The sequence below is a fragment of the Aplysia californica genome, unplaced genomic scaffold, assembly GCF_000002075.1.
Source record: "Aplysia californica isolate F4 #8 unplaced genomic scaffold, AplCal3.0 scaffold00786, whole genome shotgun sequence".
Taxonomy (NCBI): Eukaryota; Metazoa; Mollusca; class Gastropoda; order Aplysiida; family Aplysiidae; genus Aplysia; species Aplysia californica.
The window spans coordinates 185,334-206,583 of NW_004798056.1; the positions used below are offsets into that span (position 1 = coordinate 185,334).

At 39.4% G+C, this 21,250-nt stretch overlaps 1 protein-coding gene and 1 non-coding gene across 2 annotated transcripts; one reads left to right on the top strand and one right to left on the bottom strand.

Moving 5' to 3' along the window:
- Positions 1–428: 428 nt before the first annotated feature.
- Positions 429–17,693, bottom strand: LOC101852359. Its single transcript, XM_035972668.1, has 10 exons — positions 17,628–17,693; positions 14,419–14,511; positions 12,564–12,747; positions 12,062–12,067; positions 9,119–9,204; positions 6,595–6,695; positions 4,861–4,937; positions 3,199–3,294; positions 2,492–2,566; positions 429–593 (listed from the first exon to the last, which is right to left on the bottom strand). Exons 2-10 carry the CDS (start codon positions 14,502–14,504, stop codon positions 537–539), a joined length of 768 nt encoding a protein of 255 aa, XP_035828561.1. The 5' UTR covers positions 14,505–14,511; positions 17,628–17,693; the 3' UTR covers positions 429–536.
- A 771-nt stretch (positions 17,694–18,464) lies between these two features.
- LOC118478651 lies at positions 18,465–18,549 on the top strand. The gene has a single exon (XR_004859202.1). It is a non-coding gene; the product is annotated as a U4 spliceosomal RNA (small nuclear RNA).
- The last annotated feature ends 2,701 nt before the right edge of the window (positions 18,550–21,250 follow it).

Genomic DNA, 21,250 nt, shown 5'->3' on the forward strand with positions numbered 1-21,250 from the left:
ATGGTGCTGCCTCAGGCGGACAATGACAGAGTGTGACACTGCAAGCCTTCTGGCAACTTCTTTGGCTCCAACTCCATCCTGCAGCCATGCCATACTTCTCTGGCTCCAACATAGCTCTGGCACGATCAAAGTCTCTCAGCTTTCGTCTTGGTTGATGCGATACTGGATTTTGCGCAAACCGCGGCTTGTATTGCCACCAAAGTGAGCACAGTTCAAGACCGTACGTCCGTTCATGACGAGCACCAAAAATTTTAATTAACAGTGGAATGTCCGTGGTGTCGCACACAAGTCGATAAAAAATAAGCAAATTTAACTAAAATTCCCCGAGGATTTCCGTGCTGCACGTGGTGGTTTTGCCCATTTAGGAAGCTCTGCAGTACGCATTGGTAACCCATTAACACTTTCACAGCAAACAAAATTTGAAACATTCCTTGCTGTCTTTTTTTCTTTTTTAAAAAAAACAAACAGGGCTGTCTGTTAAGGTGGTCCTTAACTTATGTTGATGTCTGTATTTACTGATGCCCTTTGGTGCTGTGTCACACGTAAATCATGGCTACCATGTCTGCATTCTCTCCAGGGTTGCCATCATAGACCTGAAAATAATATCAAATTTTTTGTAATTTGTACTTATGCGTGGTGTAATGTTTAGGCTCTTCACCGTAGCTGTAGTAGGCAGAAGAATGTCAGTTTTAGTTTTGGTAAGTTTTTACGGCGCTCGCAACTGCATAAGATCATATGAGCGCTGAGTGTAATTCCTGAGAGAAGTTTTGTTACTGTTCTGATAGCACATCTCATTCTGTCTGCTGGGATGTTGTATTCCACACAGTTGGCCCTGATACACTGGGTCAAAGCAGCCCAACCTGCATGCGGGTGGTTGGCAGGTGTTCTAGTATGATTTGCTCCTTCTTTCATCAAATATCTGTCACGCATATCGTCACTCTTATCTCTTCTTCCTTTTCATGTATGCTACTCTGCGACCTTATTGTGTTGCAAGTGCCGTAAAACTTTTATTAAAACTAAAACAAAATGGCATCTGTTGAGTAGCTGTTAGACTCTTTGCTGTGGCATGCAGGAGATCTAAGTTCGATTTCTGAGGGGGGACGAGAGAAAATTTTTATCAGGTATCTCGGTCATTCCCCTGGGATGCTGCATCCCTCTCAGCCAGGGATGGCTCCGACAGTATGTTAAATGTTTAAATTCTGTTGATAGGGATAAAAGAATCTACATTTTGCAAAAGAAAAAAGCAGCCCAACTCTTACATGGGGTAAATTGTGTTGATATTCTGCTCAGATATAATACAAATGGGAATTTACGTGTCCTAGTGTCTGTCCTTTTCCTCCATTTTTCTTTTTTACTTACTTAGTTTATAATAAATAGCATTTGTATAACACATATCCTACTCGACAGCAAGCTCTGTGCGCTTTACTCTATATTATTACCCCAGCAGACCATAGAACACTCAAAAACATTCTCAGCTTCCCGGGAAACACAAAGTTTAACTTAAATTTGAACTACTTGGTTTTAATGAGAAACTAGATAAAGCAACCAAGAACAAAATTTCAAATCCTTTTCTTTCATTCTCTGCAACTGATCTTTTCCTGGCAAACTTTGGTTGAATCAACCACATTGGCAAGCATAACAGGACAAGACAAGTACACTAGTAAAGGCACCATTTACATTATTATCTATTATATATTTAGCAACTTGGACACACATGTGTCACTTTTCCCATTAAACTACAACAACTACAGAGTTGAAAGTTGGCAAGTACCTGCAAAAAGGTAGATAGGTCCCCATGATGGAGTCCGATTTTTTATTTAATCATTTCCTGAATTTAGAAAAATATATCTGACAAAAAGTTCCTGTCCTTCTTTGGTCTTTGTGATTATTCCACTGAGAAACGAAACAAATCTGCACAGCTGTCCTTCACAGCGGAAGTGCAGGAAGTGATATTTCACGAGGCGCATTTTGTTTTGAGATCTAGACCTTCTAATTTTTTGCATCTCTCAAGATTTATTTCTCCATTCCAGCAGAGTGTAAATATAATAGGCCAATGACTTTCAGTTGATGTTAATACACCGATCATACCTTTCATCGAAAGGGGGCCCAGCTAGTATTATTATATTGCACCTTCAACAATATCACCAATATCACTGTAAAATTAAATGGCCATCAATCTGTTCCAGCCCTGATGATAACCACTATCCACAAATCAAGTGTGGTAGGTTGGTGGGTGCTCTAGTGTGGTTTGCTCCTTCTTTCCTATCAAACATCTATCATCCTTACCTCTACTCCTTTTTTATGTATGTTACTCTCTGGTAACACATCTATTCTTCGGCACTTATATGACCTTATTGTGTTGCAAGTACAGTACAACTCTTTATTAAAATTAAACTTAAACAAATTAAGTTGGTAGGTTGGAAATAACTCTCGTGTCAATTAATGAGAAGGAACACAAGCAGAGGAAAATATAGTGTGTGTGAAAACTTACCAGAGACTTACTAGTAGCCAAGCTAAACCTCAGACCAGTAATTTCACTCAGGTGTTCCTGATACATCTCGATGACCTGAGGAATAAAAACATTCACAACATCTTGTTACTTCAGAATTACAAAGCTCTATTTGCTCAGGACCTAGTTTTGAGAAATTTGACGTCAAAGATTTTGAGTTTCATATCACGTCAAGCTTTTTCGAAAGCAATTCTTTGAATATCTTGATAACGACTCAGAATAATCTTACGATTTTGATAAAGCAGAGAGAACATTTGGTTTCTGAACTCATTGTATTAGTAACTCTAAACAGCCAAATATGTCAGATAGAACTTGGTAATTCTGAGGTAGCGATCTGTCAAACCAGTCTCATGTATACAGTAGAGTTCACATAAACCGAAATCCGCGGGGCTGTCAGATTTTCTTCCATTTAATCGCGTAGTAAGTTTAGAAAGGTTGCTCAAATAGAAGGAACAAATCTGGGGTTTTATTTTCTTTTGATTTACTGCTGTTCTGGATTGAAAGTCTTTGTTTTTAGAGGACTCCACTGAAGTAAGTATAACAATGGATAGGACATAGAATAAACATGCATAAAAGTGGTATGTCTAAATAATAGCTCCAGTTGAGATCCTATTTTCCTTTTATTTTCTTTGGAATGATTAAAGAAAACTCAAATATCTAAGACTAGAAAAAATGAGAAAGTTTTTGACCATACTCACATCAAGAGACCCATCTATTTCTGAAGCATGTCCAGCCTCTGCCTTGTTGCACAGAGCAATCAGAGTTGAGAAAGGCGTGCCGTCAATCTGAAATATGAAAGGTCATAACTTAACGGGCTCCAGTCACACAAAAGGAAGTTGGGGGTGGAGAAAGGGAGAAAAGGGGGAGAGTGGAAATATCTTAAATCCTCAAATCTCCTCCTCCCACCCCCACCCCCCAGCTTACAGGACTCATGCACTTGCGCTCCCTTATACCAAGTGCCCATTGGGGGAACGACAAACCGATCGCCAACCAATCGCCCAACTCATCGCCTGAAAACAAACGCATTAGTTTTTTAGGTGAGAAGTTGGGCAATCGGTTTGTGCCACAATAGCTGCTATGCGCCCTCAATCTGACGAGCGAACCGGACAGAACCGATTGTGCCTGTGGGCACTGGACGTTACACGTGTACCAGCATATTCTGAGGCCTGCAGTCTCTGTGCACAAGGTAAAAGTGGAGAGCACTTATATGTGAACTCGAGTCTTTATTGTAGGGTCAAAACCCTGTTAAAAACACAATGATAAATAAACAGCATATCATTTCTTTACAACTATATCTTTTTGTTGTTATCATATAATGCGATAAAACTTGAACTGCAGCCAGATATATGGTCAAATGAGGTTTACACACATTGTTATGATTATAGTATTCCATCACCTACAACCTTTTAAACCCTACTACATTTGACAACCAAAATACTGATTTTTTTTTCAATTTTGCAATGTTAATCTGAAAGACTTTGTAGTAGTAGTAGTATACGGTTTTACGGCGCTCGCAACTGCGTACGGTCAAATGAGCGCGCAAAACACAAGCTGTTTACTTTCGCAAAAGTTCACTGCACGATTGGTTAACTATTAGACTTTAAAATGCTAAAACATTAAAATTCAGTGTAAATATATTTGCGATTTAAAACAACTCTTATAAGTAACAAAACATTTTTTTAAATAGTACGATTTCACTTTACAATTTGCCATAAAGGCCAATGGCCTTCATAAAATTAAAAATTTTGCTGGGACCAACAACGGAAAAAATGTCTTGCAATTTCTTGAATTTATCATATTTCCTTCGGATCTCTCCAAAGTCTAGACATTCGGTTAAGATGTGTCTAATGGTAAAATCTGTGTTGCATCCGACACAGAACGGCTTCTTATCTCCCTGTAGGAGGTATTTGTGGGTCAGGGCCGTGTGTCCGATGCGCAATCGAGTAAAAATGACTTTGACAATGTGAATGTAGACAAACAGGTCTATGGCTCTAATTTTCACTGAAAGTAGGTTGAATGCATTTCTGCCACAGCTCAAATGTAGCTCTGATTTGTTTGTCCAGCCCACTTCCTAGAAGTGGCAAACCCCCCCCTGCCAACCACCACCCCAACCAGTCCAAGTTCAAGAAGGTACACAAAAAAATATGCACTCTTTCACCTGTTTATACCGACCCAAGGTGACCTCACCCATTAAAGTCACATGTCTGCAGAGCAATCTTTTAACATTGAAATCCAATTCGGCAGTTTGGAATGAAATTTTAGATCATTTTTAAATTCATGCTTTTCACAGCTAAATTTGGGCTGTCTGCACTCAGTGGTAATTATGATACATTCACCATACCATGACTCACCATAAACATCTGAATAAAGTTTGACAAAAAAGCATCGTACAACTTCACATCCCTCGACAGTACAGGGCAAGCTGTACCTGAAAATGTCAATAAAAATCTTTAAATAAACATCAGTATATCTCTCAAAGGTCTATAACTCATATTAGATCAACATCAATATGTTATAGATAAAGAAAATATCATTGAGCAGATTTCACATGACAAAAACTCATCATGCTCAAAATTCTGTTTGTACAAATAAAATCAAAATAACCTAACCCAACTTTTTAACTCACTTCAGCCTACTCCCGTGTATTTACGGGACACGCTGCCAGCTCGGTGGCCTAATTGCTTGTATTTACGGGATCCGCTTTATCAATCGATATCTCCGGTGTTTTTTTGTGACAAGTGGTGGGAAGTGGTGAGCCATCAGATGACCCACTTGTTTCGTTTTGTTAATAATTTGGTGTCGCTATGTACAATACTTTATTAACTGCAAAGAACTAAGTCTGACATCCCTGCATTGCGATAGATGATTTTATTATAAATTGAGAGCAAAAAAAAATGCACAACCCCCAGACATTGCCATTTCAAAATAATGATAAAATAGAAACTATTCTGAAAAATAGGAAGCAGTTTTCTTTGTCTGTGAGTGTGAGAGCATTTATTTCTTTCTTTTGCTGCATTTTAGAAATTATGATGGCTTTAACAGTCTTTTTGTGGTCAATGATTCAATATACCACAAAACTGTCAGGCTGCAATGGTTGTTGGCTCATGAGTTAAATGCTCTAATATCCTCCAGCAAGAATTTAACAAATCATTGCATAGACGAAATCAAAATTCTCAACCAAATTTTTTCAACATAATAAGACATTTTTAAAAAATGATTGACAGCATGAACATTGTGGCCCCATGATTTAAGTATTTTTGAGCCAGAGTCCTTGCATTAATCAGACACTAATTAGTCCTCTCACAATTCTTTCTAATATTTCGGTCTTTCAAAGTTCCCAAAAAGTTCTGTGTAGGGGCATGTACATGATAGTGATTTGGGGCATGTACATGATAGTGATTTATGATCAATGAACAACATGTATGTGTGGTAGGCTGGTGAAATCAGGCCCTCGTCAAAATACTGAAATTGAAGAAACTGGCATTCTGCCGCTCATTTTGGCAATTTTTTAATCGAAATTTTGTGTTTTGGCTCAACACCTTTCATGTTAATTTAAAAACACATTCCCACGTGAATTTTACTGAAAAACGTTGATTAAAGGCCAAAAAAATTGCAATTTTACAATTTCCGAGGACTCTTAAGCTTTGGAAGTTACCTCACTTTGATAACCATTTTCTCGCTAATTTTACCTTCAATCTCAAATGTCTTGAGATAGATGAGTATTTTTTAATTGAAAGCAAGACAATTGAACCTGCCTTGATATGATATCAATAACTCCAGATTCCCAAAAACTGACGAGCGCCTGGTTCCACCGCATCATGACACATATGTGACATAAGCATGCACACTCCGATATATAGGATGGCAAAGGCACAACTCTCTCTTTTCTTTCTCTGACATCCTCCTCTCACTCAAACACACAAACGCACTCTTTCACCTCCCAATTCACTTTGGGCTATCAATATCAATTTAAGATGAATGAACATCATATATTTCATAAGAACGCATACTCCGATATAGCCCTCCCCTCACTCAAACACACCCTTTCACTTCTCAATTCATTTTGGGTTATCAATATACCTCACCAGGGCCCATGCCATTCCAGCAGTTATCATAGAGAGGTCTGAGTGGGCCTTCAGGCAGGTCAAAATGCTGGCCAGATAGGAGAAAAACACGCCGAGCAAAACTGAAATAGATTAGTAACATACGGTACTGTAGAAAAAAAATAATCCTGTATTCTTTAGTAGACACATAAGCAGAACGAAAAAATACCATTTTCATTTAACTTATAAGGATAGAAAAGCAAATAAAAAAGGCAAACTGAAGAGAAGGAAAAAAACAAACCAGCACAATTAATTTTATACAAGAGTCATAAGGGCACAGCAGAGAAGTTCTTTGACAGGTTATCTTTCAAAAGGATTGCAGCGCTGAGTTGCATTGGGGTTTTTTTAGGGGGAGGGGGGGGAGGGTGTTTGGGTTTTTTTATTAGGTAAGTGTTTTACAGCGCTCGCAATTGCATAAGGTCATATGAGCGCACAGGAAACATTAAACATTTTCAGTTTGGTAGAAAACTTTGAACTTTGCCCGGGGGGCAACCGAAGCCTACTCTTATCGATTTGGGACCATCAAGGGATCCTTAACAGGTGCAACTTGCACACAGGATTGCTGAGAGTTTTCACCCTTATCCGAGAAGGCTAGGAGTTAGATTTTGCATACCATAAGACCAGGGGTGTGGCTAAAAGACAGCAGTAAGAAGGAGCCAAGGAGTAGCAGTAGAAAGGCTGCAGAAAGAGTTAGGATTCCAGTGCTGAGTTTAAAAAGTGTACGGAGCAACAAAGTGATTCACAGCACAGCATCAAAAGGAACTTTGTTCAAAATACCGGTACATACCACATTTTGTGCACTTCCACCAAACCCTTGACTATAAAATGTCCTTTCCCCAAAAAATTTTTGTATCTGTGTGTGTGTACATGTGTGCGTCTACTTTTTGAATTTTCTAAGTGTGCGTGTTTTTTTAGTGTGTGTGTGTGTGTGTGCGTGTGCGTTTGATTTCTGAGTGTGTGTGTGTGTGTGTGTGTGTGTGTGAGTGTGTGTGTGTGTGTGTGTGCGTGTGTGTGTGCTTTTTTGAGTGTGTGTGTGTGCTTTTTTGAGTGTGTGTGAGTGTGTGTGTGTGTGCGTGTGTGTGTGCTTTTTTGAGTGTGTGTGTGTGCTTTTTTGTGTGTGTGTGTGTGTGTGTGTGTGTGTGTGTGTGTGTGTGTGTGTGTGTGTGTGTGTGTGTGTGTGTGTGTGTGTGTGTGTGTGTGTGAGTGTTTGCGTGTGTGTGTGTGCTCTCATGTGTGTGTGTGCACGCGCACGCGTGTGTGTGTGTGAGAATGTGTCTGCATAAACACAAATATATCAGAAATGGCACATTAGAAATACTTGTTTAAGAACTGAGAAATAAAAATCATGATCCAAGCATAAATTCACTCACGGATATTCTAGAGTACTTTCGCACAAGTGATTTTGCTTCCCTGGGTTTTACTTAATGTCCAGGACTGGACACTGGTAGCATAACGTTGGTATGAATATTGAGATGATAAACTGTCTCTTTGTGTCCATGGAGATATTTGGATGAGATAGGAGGGGTGCGCGCTGGTAGGTGAAAGCATTGGCTTTTTTTTTTGAGTTTGCATTTCTATGTCTCTGTCTATGGACCCGTTTTCAGAAAAAGTACTGCAAAGATATTTAAACTCCTTCACCTGTTTCAGTTGTTTACCATTGACATGGATATTCAGAGCACTATGGTTTCAGCTCACTTTCATAACTTCTGTTTTTGATGTGCTTATTTTCATGTTAAATTTCTCGCAGATTTTGTTCAGTTCAGTAGTATGATGTTGGAGGCTTTGTTGGTTTGGATTAATAAGATATTTGTCGTCTGCAAAGTTCATTTAGGCTTTCTGGGATCTGGTTTGCGTCTTCCGTTATTGTGTCCATATATATTATAAACAGGAGGGTAGATAGAACACATCCCTGTCATACTCTAGATCTTACTTTGAAACAGTCTGTATTGTCTTCCTTCGTTCTTACTGAGCTTCTGCTGTTGATGTATAGAGCTTTGACATTAACATTTGTCCTCTGACGCCATACTTATCGAGTGTCTTCCAGAGTTTTGCATAGTTTACTCTATCAAAAGCCTTCTCCTGGTCAATAAAGACGATGTTGGATTCTTTCATGTGTTCGATTGTTTTCTTGCATATATCTGTCTTAATGCGAATACAGCATCAGTGCATCCTCTTCCCTTTTGGAATCCAAACTGAGCTTCGCTCAGATTTGTGTCTACAAAAGAGGTTAGGATACAGGACCCATAATTGTGAAATTGTGGATTCAGGAGGGCCACACTTCAGTTCTGTCTGATGTAGTGTTATTGAGAAAGGCATTTTACACTAATTTTTTCCTATTTGACTCAGTCATTTCAAAAATGGACGTTTTATTCATTGGAGTTGGAGGTCCCGTCTCCTAAATAATCTTAGAGTAATGCAAAGGAGCGTTAAACCTCTCTATACAATCATACATATTCACAAAATGTGACAATTACATAGGCTGCACGCCCACCTAAAGATCACTCACCTGGTCCGACAAGCTTCCACCAGGTACTTCACTACAGAGTGGCTGCATGCAGCTGGGATGTGGCAGTTCAGAACTACTAAGGAATACTGTAATAAACCATATTATGACACACAATATTGGCTGTGCATTTTTACAAACTTTTTTTTCCTTTTAACAATATTTCAAGTTAAACTTTTCTAAGAGGGAAAAAAAAACCCACTTTAAATATTGCTGTCACAAGATTTATGAATTCCCAAAACTCAGTTTGACTTTGCTTTACGAGAATAATTACAAGACACTGGAGTAACTAATTTTCCTATTGGCAGCAATGTATGAAGCCAAGCAAAACTTCCATTTTCGCCCTCACAATATCTTCGAACACTATTAAAAAGAAACCCTACTACAACAGCTCAAAATTTTTGGGGGGGACCGTTCAAGTGTTAGTTATTATACAAACCAAACTAATGATGAGATTTCAATGACAGTAAATGTACAAGGCACATTCTGGACAATTTAAGTAAGGTACGGTTTTCAATTAACGCAAAAATCTTGACCGACAGAACAAATTTCTTTTAAATATTTATACGAAGAACGATTAGTTACAATCTGGCAGGGAATTCCAAATAAGGGACCACCACTGCCCTTTGAGGGAATCTATCATAAAGATTAATGTAACCCAATCCAGCTTTTCTTAATGCTTAAATCCAGAGTTTGATAATTCACATATCTTGAGAAGGAGAGGCAGGGGAGCAAACAATATGACAGGCCAACATCACAGCAAGGACAGACTCGAAGCTGAGCAAAACACTGAGAGAGAGAACAGAGAAGGAAGGAGAGAGTCAGAGAACAGAAAAGGGAGGAGGGAGTCAGAGTACAGAGAAGGAAGGAGGGAATCAGAGTACAGAAAAGGAAGGAGAGAATCAGAGTACAGAGAAGGAAGGATGGAGCCAAAGAATTGAGAACATTACATCACCTTTGAATTATCAAAATAATGTCTATGCAGTTTGTCAGATTAAATAGAGGCACATCAACACATCGTTTTGTGGTGGGGGAAAAAGCAAGATAGACAGAGAGAAACTTAGTTAAGTTTAATAAGAGTTTAACAGCACTTGCAGCACAATAAGGTCATAAAAGTGCCGAAGATTAGAAATGTTACTAGAGGGTGACATACACACAAAAAAAGAAGGAGAAAAGATAAGGAGGATAGTATTGATAGATGTTTGATAGGACAGAAACAAATGAAGCGTAGTAAAGAAGTCGTATTTTGTTGCTGTCACATGTTAGTCCAGAGGCCACCCACTCTTCAACACTTCAAGTGTAAAGCCTGACCATGGGCATTCAACATTCTTATTTAACTGTGGATTTTTTTAAAAAAATTTTTTTGGGAGGGGGGGGTTTAGTAAGAGTTCTATGGCACTTGCAACACAATTTGGCCATAGAAGTGCCGAAGATTAGAGGTGCTACAAGAGAGTAAAAAACACAAAATAAAGAATAAGGGAAGATAAGGATAATAGATGTTTGATAGGAAAGAAGAAGCAAACCACACCACAGCACCCACCAACCATCTGCTCTTACTTGATTAAATGTACAGGTGGTTTGTTGGGTTAAATAACAAAGAACGCAACAAGTTCAGACACAGTAATTACTGTAGCAAAACAAAACAACTGTACAAAGGTAGAAATAAACGTAATATATTTACCTATATGTGCTCATGCAACCGACACAACACTCACTGCAATTAAAGAAATGTGCTCCTGTTACTGTCAGTTCAAAACATTTTTTTTTTTAATTCACAGTGCCAACACAATGAACAATAGTTCTTACTAAAGTACAGTATAACACAGATAGCTCAAATTCGTTGGGACCTGCTTCAGTAGTTCGAGGGATACGTGAACTGTGTCATGGCATCGGGTGTGCCAGAGATTCAAGGGAAGCAACAAAGAGAATTTGAAAAGGACAGATTGAGAATGAGAAACACGATGAGCAGTGCTTTCGAGTTCAACAGGTAATGAGTCTACCGGTACCAAGACAGTTTAATTGCGCAGGTCAGTGAGAGCGGTCTTTCGTCTGCATCCATCGAATGGTGCCTTTCCAAACTTTTTTCAAAAATTAAACAATTTGATAGGATAAGCATATCCCAACAGTTATCAACAACGCGAAGATGAAATAATGCAGCATTACCCCGCCTCTCCCATGAAGCGCAAACTGGGTTGGGGCGGCCGATTGTGTGATGCACAAGCCTTCCTCTCGCCCACTCCACACAAGCGTAGCTAGGCCTGGGGCATAGCACAGCTAGCTGCTTCTGTGGAGGGGGGATGGTGGTATTTTACCGGCCTTGCCTTTATTCGTTTTTTAAATTATTATTCTTATTATTATTTTGTCTCAAGTCAAGTGCACCTCAAAAGACTTTAGAACTCCACGGCAGCATAATTAGTTAGACTATTCCGTGTTTGTGTTCAAGCTTCGCGTAACTTTCTTACAAAGATAAAGAAGGGAAATAAATGGGGCCGCAGACACAGTTCGGCTGATGCAAACTTCGAGTCTTCTGTGCTCGACCTATCCGTGTTATACTGTATGCTTTCTATGAAAAAATGTCAGTATATCATCTGACGAAACAAAGATAAATAAACAAAATGAATATTTCAAGTTTTAGGCTTAACCTCCACTTTCTTTGGCAACAATGACAATGGAAACCTCAGCTGATTTCAATCATCTGCCACATTTACTGTCTTCTACAATACTGTCAATATTTTACCTTTACAGGCCATAAGAATCACACTAAAGTCTATCATTAGTCCGGTCTTTCATGATCATAAAACATTCTGTTGTGCTGATATTGCCCACTGGAACAACTTTTCTCACGACAGTAAATATCAAATCACAAACCTAATATTACAGAATGAAAGATGTGGTAAAATATGGTGCTGTGCAATGTGCAAACAAAATACTAAAATATTTCCTCACCTTTTGCTGCATTAAAAAAAAACATAATAAAATCTGTTGCTTATTTAATTTCATATTGTATGAATCATCAGGAAACGCATGAAATCATCAACACTCTATTGAACTCTGCATAAATAAGATTAAATGGAAAGGTGAAAGTTGCTTAAACTTCTCTATGAAGAGAAAGTGAAATATTTGACCTTTCTCAGGGATACAGGAAAGCTTCTGGTTCTTACTTTTTCCACTCATCATCTTAGCCAAAAAAAACCACTTTTTTTTCTTTGTTTGTTTTTAATTGGCGCACACCATGCTAACTAACTTTTATGACAACACAGTTTCATCAGACTGGTTAGACACAAACAAGATCAAGAACATGCTGAAGTCTCTAGCCAATTAACTTGCTGACATAAAATGTAAACAATTATTTAGAGCAAAGTACGTAAATCAGTTTATTTCCTAAAACCTAAACCATTACAAGCATCCGACTGTGGGAAAACGACGCATAATGCAGTATGTGACTCACCCGAGCATGGTTTTTACAATTGTACACTATAAAAGGTCCCAGAGGTTTTTCTTGAGTCTTCTTTCCCTTGTTTGAAGCTGCTGCTGCTTTGGGATCCAACACACAGCACGGTTTTGCATTGGGAAGTTGAGGGATCTCAAACACCAGCTGCTCTCTAAGGTCTGAGAGTCCCAGCAGAGCCCGGCTATCACAAGAGAAAACAAAAAACATGTCAAAGAAATTTGTGATGCATTGTGGGGAAATCAGGTGCTCATCAAAGTAACAAAATTGGAGAAACAGGCATTTTTCCGGCAGTTAGACAATTTTCATCAAACTTTTGCTTTTTGACTCAACCTTTTTTCCATGTGGAATTTACTGAAAAGCATTGATTAAAGAAACAAAATATGTCATTTTTCAGTTTTCAAGGACTGTTTTGCTATTGGAGTTAACAAACTTTGGCAGGCATTTTATTCTTGCTAATTTCACCATTGAAACCAGATGACCTCACCTCCTTCAATCACAAATATCTTGACTTTTATTCAAGACAGATGGGTACCTTTTTCATAGAAAGCAATGCAAATGAATAAGAAAGTTGATTTCAAACAAGAGATATTTGCTTTTCTTGAATGCCATACCATATTGCCTATCCGACCTCTCATAACCCTAGCACACATTAAAAAAACATGTCCAGAGAGTATCAACAACTCATGTGTCTGTGTGACTGAAAGTAGGCATCTGATTGGTCGCATAAAAGATGGCCGAGTGCCTCTGCAAGAATATATAGATGTCAATCGTAATATAGCCTACAGTGCATGATATGCAATAACAGGCCAGGCAGGTAGTGATACAGTGCAAGGTGATCTATGGTCTCATGGAATAGAGCAGATAAGGTTTATTGCTAGAGAAAAATGAGCGAAGCCACGTCAGCGAGGGCAGTACTGTTCTCCCTGCAGGATTGTAACCACTTTGTTGGGTCAGAGTTATGTTCATTGAATATACGGTTTATTATAAAATTAATATTTTTTAATGGGAAATCATTAATTTCTCTTTCATAAAGCTCCAGTTTATAGTTAATCTGAGTTTTTTGTATCTGAGGTTCATAGTTTTAACATCTATCTAGATCTATTGGCCTAAGTACATGCCTAGCTATGAGGAGATTACGATAGTATTGGTTCAACACCCTTATTTCCCAATGAAGTCATATAAGAAGTGGGACCTCCTAATGTAATGTTCGTCTCTCATAGAACCAAGCTAAGTGGGTAAAAAAAATTGAAAAATCTTCAAACATTCCAAGAATAAGAACAGCCTTTGTGAATTCAACTATGATCATCCCCACAGTTATTCAGCATGACACCTAATAAGGAGTTTTTCTTTAGGAGCTCAGATGTGCCAAGACTATGAAGGCTTATTTATATGGTTCAAAGCATTAAGAGATTATAAGCAAAAGAGTCTCCCATATCTATGTCTGCATACAGAATTCTCACTAAAGAAAATGTTTTTTTACACCATGCTTCAGCCAGTGGTTTGAAAAGCCCAAAGGAAACTGGCAAAGTAATAAGAAAGGTATTTGTTTAAGTGCAACATATATTGTAAAGAAAGTTTTGGATTGGAACCCACAGGGTAAGAGATCAAGGGGAAGACCGGGAGGAACTTGGAGAAGAATCACAGAAATTGATGTACAGAAAAGTGGGAAGACATGGAATAACATCAAGAGGCTAGCCCAGGTTAGAGAAAGGTGGAAGGTGTTTGTCCGTGGCCTATACCCTGTTGCAAGGTGAGAAAAACAATGATGATGATGATGAACATATGTTGTGTATTCCCCACCAACTTAAGTTTTAGACAAGATGTCTTACAATACAAAGTTGTTAGTGCTGACCTCCCAGCTGCTGCTATATCAGAGTACCCGATGATGACAGTTTCATTCAGCGGTACCAGCCATGGCTCACTCCTGTTCGAGGACATCTTGAGTCTGCAAGAGGCAAGGTGGAGGTGCATATTTTAATATAATGATAAAAATTTAATTTATCATTATCAATATTGTCAATAATTCACAAATCAAATTACTATTTTTAGTCCATTTTACATTATCTACATCATATATATTGTTTACTTTATTATAATATTCATAATATAGTACAAGTTGTGTAGTGTAGTTGCAATGCATTTTTCATTGTAAGTTTGATTTAAGACTCCCACAAACTCTCCTAATTCAAGCTCTCGCGCATGAGAACCTCACGCACCATTTCATTTGAAACATTAAAATGTTACCAACATTTACATCCAGGGCAAAAGATCAAGGGGAAGACTGCGTGGAACCTGGAGAAGAATCACAGAAATCGGAAGGAGTTCCTCAGAGAGTCGGCCGACCAACAACACACAAAAGAGGGGATATTTTGAGCGGGTATACAAAAAAAGTTTGGTTCAGTATTTAGCATATACATAAATTAGGTACCAGAAACTAAATTTTCAAAGTAGTTGTATGCCAAATTTATCAGTTCCATTTGAAAGGCCTATATCCACTGAGCATTTTGGTACCATTCTTTAACCTCTCAGTCAATTTTTAAGAAAATGGTAGTTTTGTTTAAAATTTGATCAAATTTGTTAAAGTCAGTCACTGGCTGCAACCAAGAGCACTAAACGTCTCCACATTAACAGAGTACAATCACTATAACAAATATATGGAGCCTAATTTTTTTCAAGACTGTGAGATCATTACAAATCAGTACTTTATCGCCTCAAACACGATGATCTGTTGTTATTTCGACAAAAACACCGAGCGTTGACCCGACCGGCGCCGCACCGGACCCCGCGGCGAGCGAGTCGGCTCTATACTGTAGTGTACCCCGCGTGCGGGGTCACATGCTTTCTGAGTCTCGCGGAAGGATTGATGAAAATAATTCCAAGCAGATTACTTTATTCTAATAGGAAATAGCTGATCTTTTATTAAATATATATTTTTAAGCCGGTATTTTACATATTATGGGTAAAAAGTGATCTTTAAACATTTTGACAGTATTTTTAAAAGCTTTCTATTTAGACGCCAAAGGCAAATCACCACGGGAAAGCCCGTGTAAAGCTCTACAGTTCTCCGCCAATGAAAAGACGGTATTTAATCATTCCTCGTTCCGCGAAGCATTTGAATGCACCCGTGTCAATTTTTCAACCGGCCGACCACGCATTCCGACCGTGAGGGGCTTCGCTTTCGTGGGCGATTCTCCAGCTCCTACTAATCGGACATAAAAACAACTTACACCATTGTAACGAGGAAAAGCTGAACTTTTACAAGGTGTACGGCACTTGGTGTTTTATAGAGAAAGAGCAAAGAAACAGCGATTGGAATTACCCCGATTTCACCGATACCACGCGGTCGGAAGGCCGCGAGTGCCTGCGAGGCCGTGTTTACGCTACCTACATAAATATTATGTTTGTGGCTTTAACAAGGGGGAGACCCCCCGAATACCAGTGATTTCGTCACACAGTCATCTCGTCACAAGGGGCAAGGTTGAATGGAGACGGTCATTTTATAGAACACTTGATGAAAGGTGTGATTGGTAAGACCATAATATTAGTTTGGTTAAAAATAAAATAGCTGCAAGGGGCTGTCTCACGGAAAACCAGAAAAGGTCCATAAAAGCAACAATCTTTGTCCTATTATAATAAAAATGTATGAATCATACCTCAACATGTGCTATGATGTGCTTTATTTCTCAATGTAATCACCTAGGCTCCTGCTGGACGCATTTTCCCCATCGCTGGATTAGGGAGAAGAGAAGACACCCTCCCTGAAGAATTTTTCGTAAAGGGATTTCAACCAATCTTTCACAGCTTCCACAAGGTCTTCGTTGTCGGTGAATCACTGTCCAGACATATGGCGTTTCATTGGTCCAAAAAGGTGATAATCTGACAGGGCCAAGTCAGGACTGTGAGGGGGGTGTGGCAGAACTTCCCAGCCGAACCTTTGGATACAGTCTTTCGAAGCGTTTGCGGTGTCTGGCGTTGCGTTGTCATGCTGCAAAATGACCCCACTGGACAACCGGCCTGGTCTTTTTCGGCGCACAACCTCTCTCAACTTATCAAGAGTCTGGCAGTATCTGTTAGCATTAACAGTTTGTCCTGATTCCAGAATGTCAAGAAGCAGAACACCTTTAGCATCCCAGAAAACTGTGGGCATGAGTTTCTTCACCAACGGCCCCTGAGACGAAGAGGGATTCAATGGTTTGGAAGTAGATCTACACGTCTTCACCTCCCCTGTAAAAGTTTAAAGTTCAGCCGTGAATTTTTAGCAGATTCCACATGACCCGAATTTGTCCTCGACTGGAGCTGTCAAATGTGCTTTGCTCCAAGAAGTTAGCTTGCCTAGTCACTCAAATTTACCAAAATGTAAGTCATCAATTGGATGTGCACTTTCTAACTCTCGTAGTATAGTTTGCTCCGTTGACCTTTTCACGGTAAGAGCCGGCCCTTTGTGGAACTCCTTCCGAAATCAATGTACAGAGGAGTGAGAAGACATGGAATAACATCAAGAGGCTATAGATCTAGGCTCATAGGCCAGAATATAGAGTCAATAGTAGGCTAGAGAACAGAAAGTAGAAAGTAAGAAGAAAATCTAGAATCAATCTCTCAATGGAGAATCTCGGACCGGTAGATCTATTGGCGCTTTTTCGGTAGTTCCCACCCCGCAATTGTTATTCACGGGTTTTGGCCCCAAGAGTACGGGGGTTTCAGGGGGGCTTGCCCCCCTGACCTAACAAAAATAGGAACGGGGGTTTCAGGGGGGCATGCCCCCCTGAATTTTACCACAATTTAATGTTTTGCTGTTGTTTAGGTTTGATATCTTAGCTCACCGCGAATCAAACGTATAGATATCAAGATCTAGATGTAGGTCAGGCTCAAATAAGGGGGGGGGGGGGGGGGAACTACCGAAAAAGCACCGATCTATTCATTAAAATTTTGTCAGGGGACCCCCCCTGAACCCCCCCTCCCCCACCCCAACCACCCGCCCCACTCCCCACCAACCCACTTTCTCGCGCAATAATGTACGAGTGGTCCGGTATTCTTCAATCTTCCCAAATATTTTTTTTTTACATCAAACGTTCCTTGTTCAGTCCTGTCGAGAGCGGGTCCCGGCTGCTCTTACCAGACAGTAGAGATACTCTTGACTCTACGCCCTTTCATTCAGAGAGTCATCCGTCATTTGTACTCGCCTCAAGTGGCCATTGGCCATATCAACGGATGTAAACTTCCGGCAAAATGTGTGCATTAAAAGTTCGGATTGAAAATCCTACTTAAGTTGAGTAAAACAATCATTAATCATTTTATAAAAACACGAGGAACATTATTATTGTGATGATTCTTAAAACGGTGTTGATCTAATTACAATACTTTCTGAGGTCAAACATCGAAGTAAAAACGTCTTTCCCCAACTTTGTTGAGAGACAGAGAGAGAGAGAGGGGGGGGGACAGATACGGACAGACAAAATTCGGAGCACGTAAAATTACTATCCTCTTTGAACCACTTGTAATAAATCCCGCTCTCTAACATTTTCTGTGAAACTATTCTATATAATTTATATTATTATGACCAGACGGCCTATATGAGCCCGTTCTTTTTCTTTCCTTCTTTGTCTGTTAGTTTGGTAAGGAGTTTTACTACACTCGTAATTACTTCATGGTAAGGTGATTATGAGCGACCAGGACTCAATTGAGCTGATTAACCGTTTTTCTCGTTAATTAATTAATACTACGGTTTGGTTTTACCAGAGAGTTTAGTTTTACTTTGCAAGGTTGGAAAGGGATCAACAGTGGAGTAAAAACTCTTTAAATTAGTGCATTTAAAATATAGGGCTATTATACTTCCTTCGGGTCTCTTCAAGGTCCGGACATTTTATTCGGATGTGCTTGATCGTTAATTAAGTCGACATCAGCTTTGCGCAGTGGCGGTACCATAGCCAATGAGGTTTTACCGAGGCGTGGTTATTGCTAATTGAAAAAAAAAAGTTGACATCGCCCCCCCCCCTCCCCCCCCCCCCCCCACCACCACCACACACACACACACACACGGTACACACACATTTGCAGTCATCGTACACGTGAACAATGAATTCCTGGTTCGCTGAAACGCTGAAACGCTTCAAATTTGGCCGAAAGCTGAGATGAATAAATAGGCCAGCACAGAAAGACACGTTTTAAAAAAATACATTACAGGTACATGTACCTCTAAATCAGTCTAAAAGGCGCCGCTATGTCTGTTCTCTGTCAAGGAGCTGTCTAAGACTTTCTTAAATTTTCAAATTAGTTTTTTTATTAGCCTATGGTAAAAGTTTTTAGTAAGCGTTTTACGGCACTTGCAATACAATAAGGTTATATTATAAGTGCCGAAGATTAGAGGTGTTACAAGAGAGTAACAAGCACAAAAATAGAAGATGGGGAGATAGGAAAGAAGAAGCAAACAAAAACGCTTTTCTAGGTCACTAAAGTAGTAGTAGTAGTAGTAGTAGTAGTAGCAGCAGCAGCAGCAGCAGCAGCAGCAGCAGCAGCAGCAGCAGTAGTAGTAGTAGTAGTAGTAGTAGTAGTAGTAGTAGTAGTAGTAGTAGTAGTAGTAGTAGTAGTAGTAGAAGCATCATCATCATCAGCAGCAGCAGCAGCAGCAGCAGCAGCAGCAGCAGCAGCAGCAGCAGCAGCAGCAGCAGCAGCAGCAGCAGCAGCAACAACAGTACAAACAGCAGAAGTAGAAGCAGAGGCGGCGGGTAGTGAAGGGCTCACGGGCTTGAGCTCCCCACCCACCATCCCCAACTCTATCCCAAAGTAAATAAAAGTTTCTTCATAATAGAAAAAAGCAGTTGAAACCTTTATGACCGCACGCAATGAACACAGAGTTATCAACTTGGCGGCTGTTTTATTACTACAGTAATCCAGCAGCCAATCAAATGTCTTTAGGGCTCAGCAAAGGAGGAGCCCTTTCCCACGGACTGTCTTTAATGAAAATCTTCAAAAAGGTTAAATACTAGAAAAAAGAACACTGTACTAAGGGCTCACGCTCTCCTTGCCCTGACAATGTTATGAAAGTTGAATTTACGACACAGTTTCCCCTACTGACACAGATGCCTATGCGCTCATTGTTTCTTAGTTGGGTGCGTTCAACTTTCCAGACTACATAGCCTAATCCAGCTCCTAGACAAAATGTGTTTGAAGTGATGCTTTGTTGGTATCTGTTACAACACAAAGATAAAAAAGAATAAAAATAACAATCTTTCTGAGTTTGCTGTAAGATTGAGCATTTTGCTGGTTACAGTGATAGCCTAGATTCCAACACCAAAGATGTTTATTTTCTCTTTAAAATTGACGGTGTTTTTACGCCTACACAATTTAGATAATTTAGGAGGTACGCTTCGACCCTGCCCGTCAGTGTCACTCAGACTGAGAGGGATCCAGCATCCCTTCAGAGAGACTTGAGATACTCAATAAAAATTCTCCACACTTGGGAATCGAATTCGGGTCTTCTGTACGCAGCGGTGAAGCGCCTCGCCACTATAAGACATGTGGGATACCAAAGGCGTGTAGAGTAGACCTGAGGAATGCTTGTGGAACTGTAATGAGTTGAACTAACATCTACGTGAGAAACTTGTGAGCAGAGTTGTTAAAGTACTTTTAAAAAGTGCTTAAGTACAAATTTAAGTACAATCTAAAAAATGTACCTAACTACAGTAAAAGTACTTTCCTGTAAAATGTACTTGAGTACAAGTAGTTTTTAAAAGGTACTTAAGAGTACATTTTGAGTACGTTCTGCTAATATGCTAAAACACTTCAGCGCTTATGCAAAACATCATACTAAATAACATATCCAGTATATTTGACAAATTTGGCTATGTATTATACTAAACATGTAAACAGTATACAAAGCATTTGAATACACAATGTACGCTCTGAACGAAGGTGGAAATGGTCTGTGAAATTAAAAAACAAAAACCCAACCCAAACGAACAGACGCAACTAGTGGGTAAGTGCTAGAATAGAACTTGTTTGAGCAAGACAATGTGATCAAATGTAAGTCAGTCCAAGAGGTCGGAAAGTTCTACAGAAAAAGTATCCAAATTGAAAAATTGTAGATACAAAGTTGCTTTTAAGAAAACATAAAATTGATGAAAATGGCCAGCATAGAAATGGAAAAGTGCGTTGAATTCTTCATCAACAAATCCTCAAGCAATCAATGTAGCCTTGTCTTAAGCAAAAACCACCCCAAAAAAAGTTTAAAAGAAATTTAGGTGGCCTAAAAAAAATGTTAGATACACTTTGAGAACACAGTTTCAGTTTCAATTGATTATAGAGGTAAGACAGATTTTGGTCACACTGTGCAGTCCACGGCACCCACGGCAAACCAAAATACAATATTAGTTTCCTAGAGTCTAGTAAGTGTAGTGTAACCAAAGATGATCTACTACAGTAGTCTCCGCCTAAAATCCCAGTGCTCGGAAGCAAGGAAAATATGGGATCTTAGCCGACGAAGCCAAGGAAAAATCTACAGTGACCCATAAACTGACGTGAGCCCTGGGTGGATTTATAACATTTGGCAAGCAAAGAGTTGACCAATCTCAGTGGCATGAGGTATGCCTTAAATAATAATACACACTAATTAGCCTATCGTGAGTCTTGAGATCTTTATCTACGTTTATCCAGTTGCCCCTCCCCTTCACCTGTCCAACAATTTTAGC

Bases quoted from the DNA above. Each gene is read 5' to 3' on its own strand.
- LOC101852359 (XM_035972668.1), bottom strand. From the start codon at position 14,504: ATGTCCTCGAACAGGAGTGAGCCATGGCTGGTACCGCTGAATGAAACT. The intron at 12,748-14,418 runs GTCAGCACTAAC...CTCTTGTGATAG, and splicing joins GATATAGCAGCAGCTGGGAG to CCGGGCTCTGCTGGGACTCT. The intron at 594-2,491 runs GTAAGTTTTCAC...TATTATTTTCAG, and splicing joins TGGCTACTAGTAAGTCTCTG to GTCTATGATGGCAACCCTGG.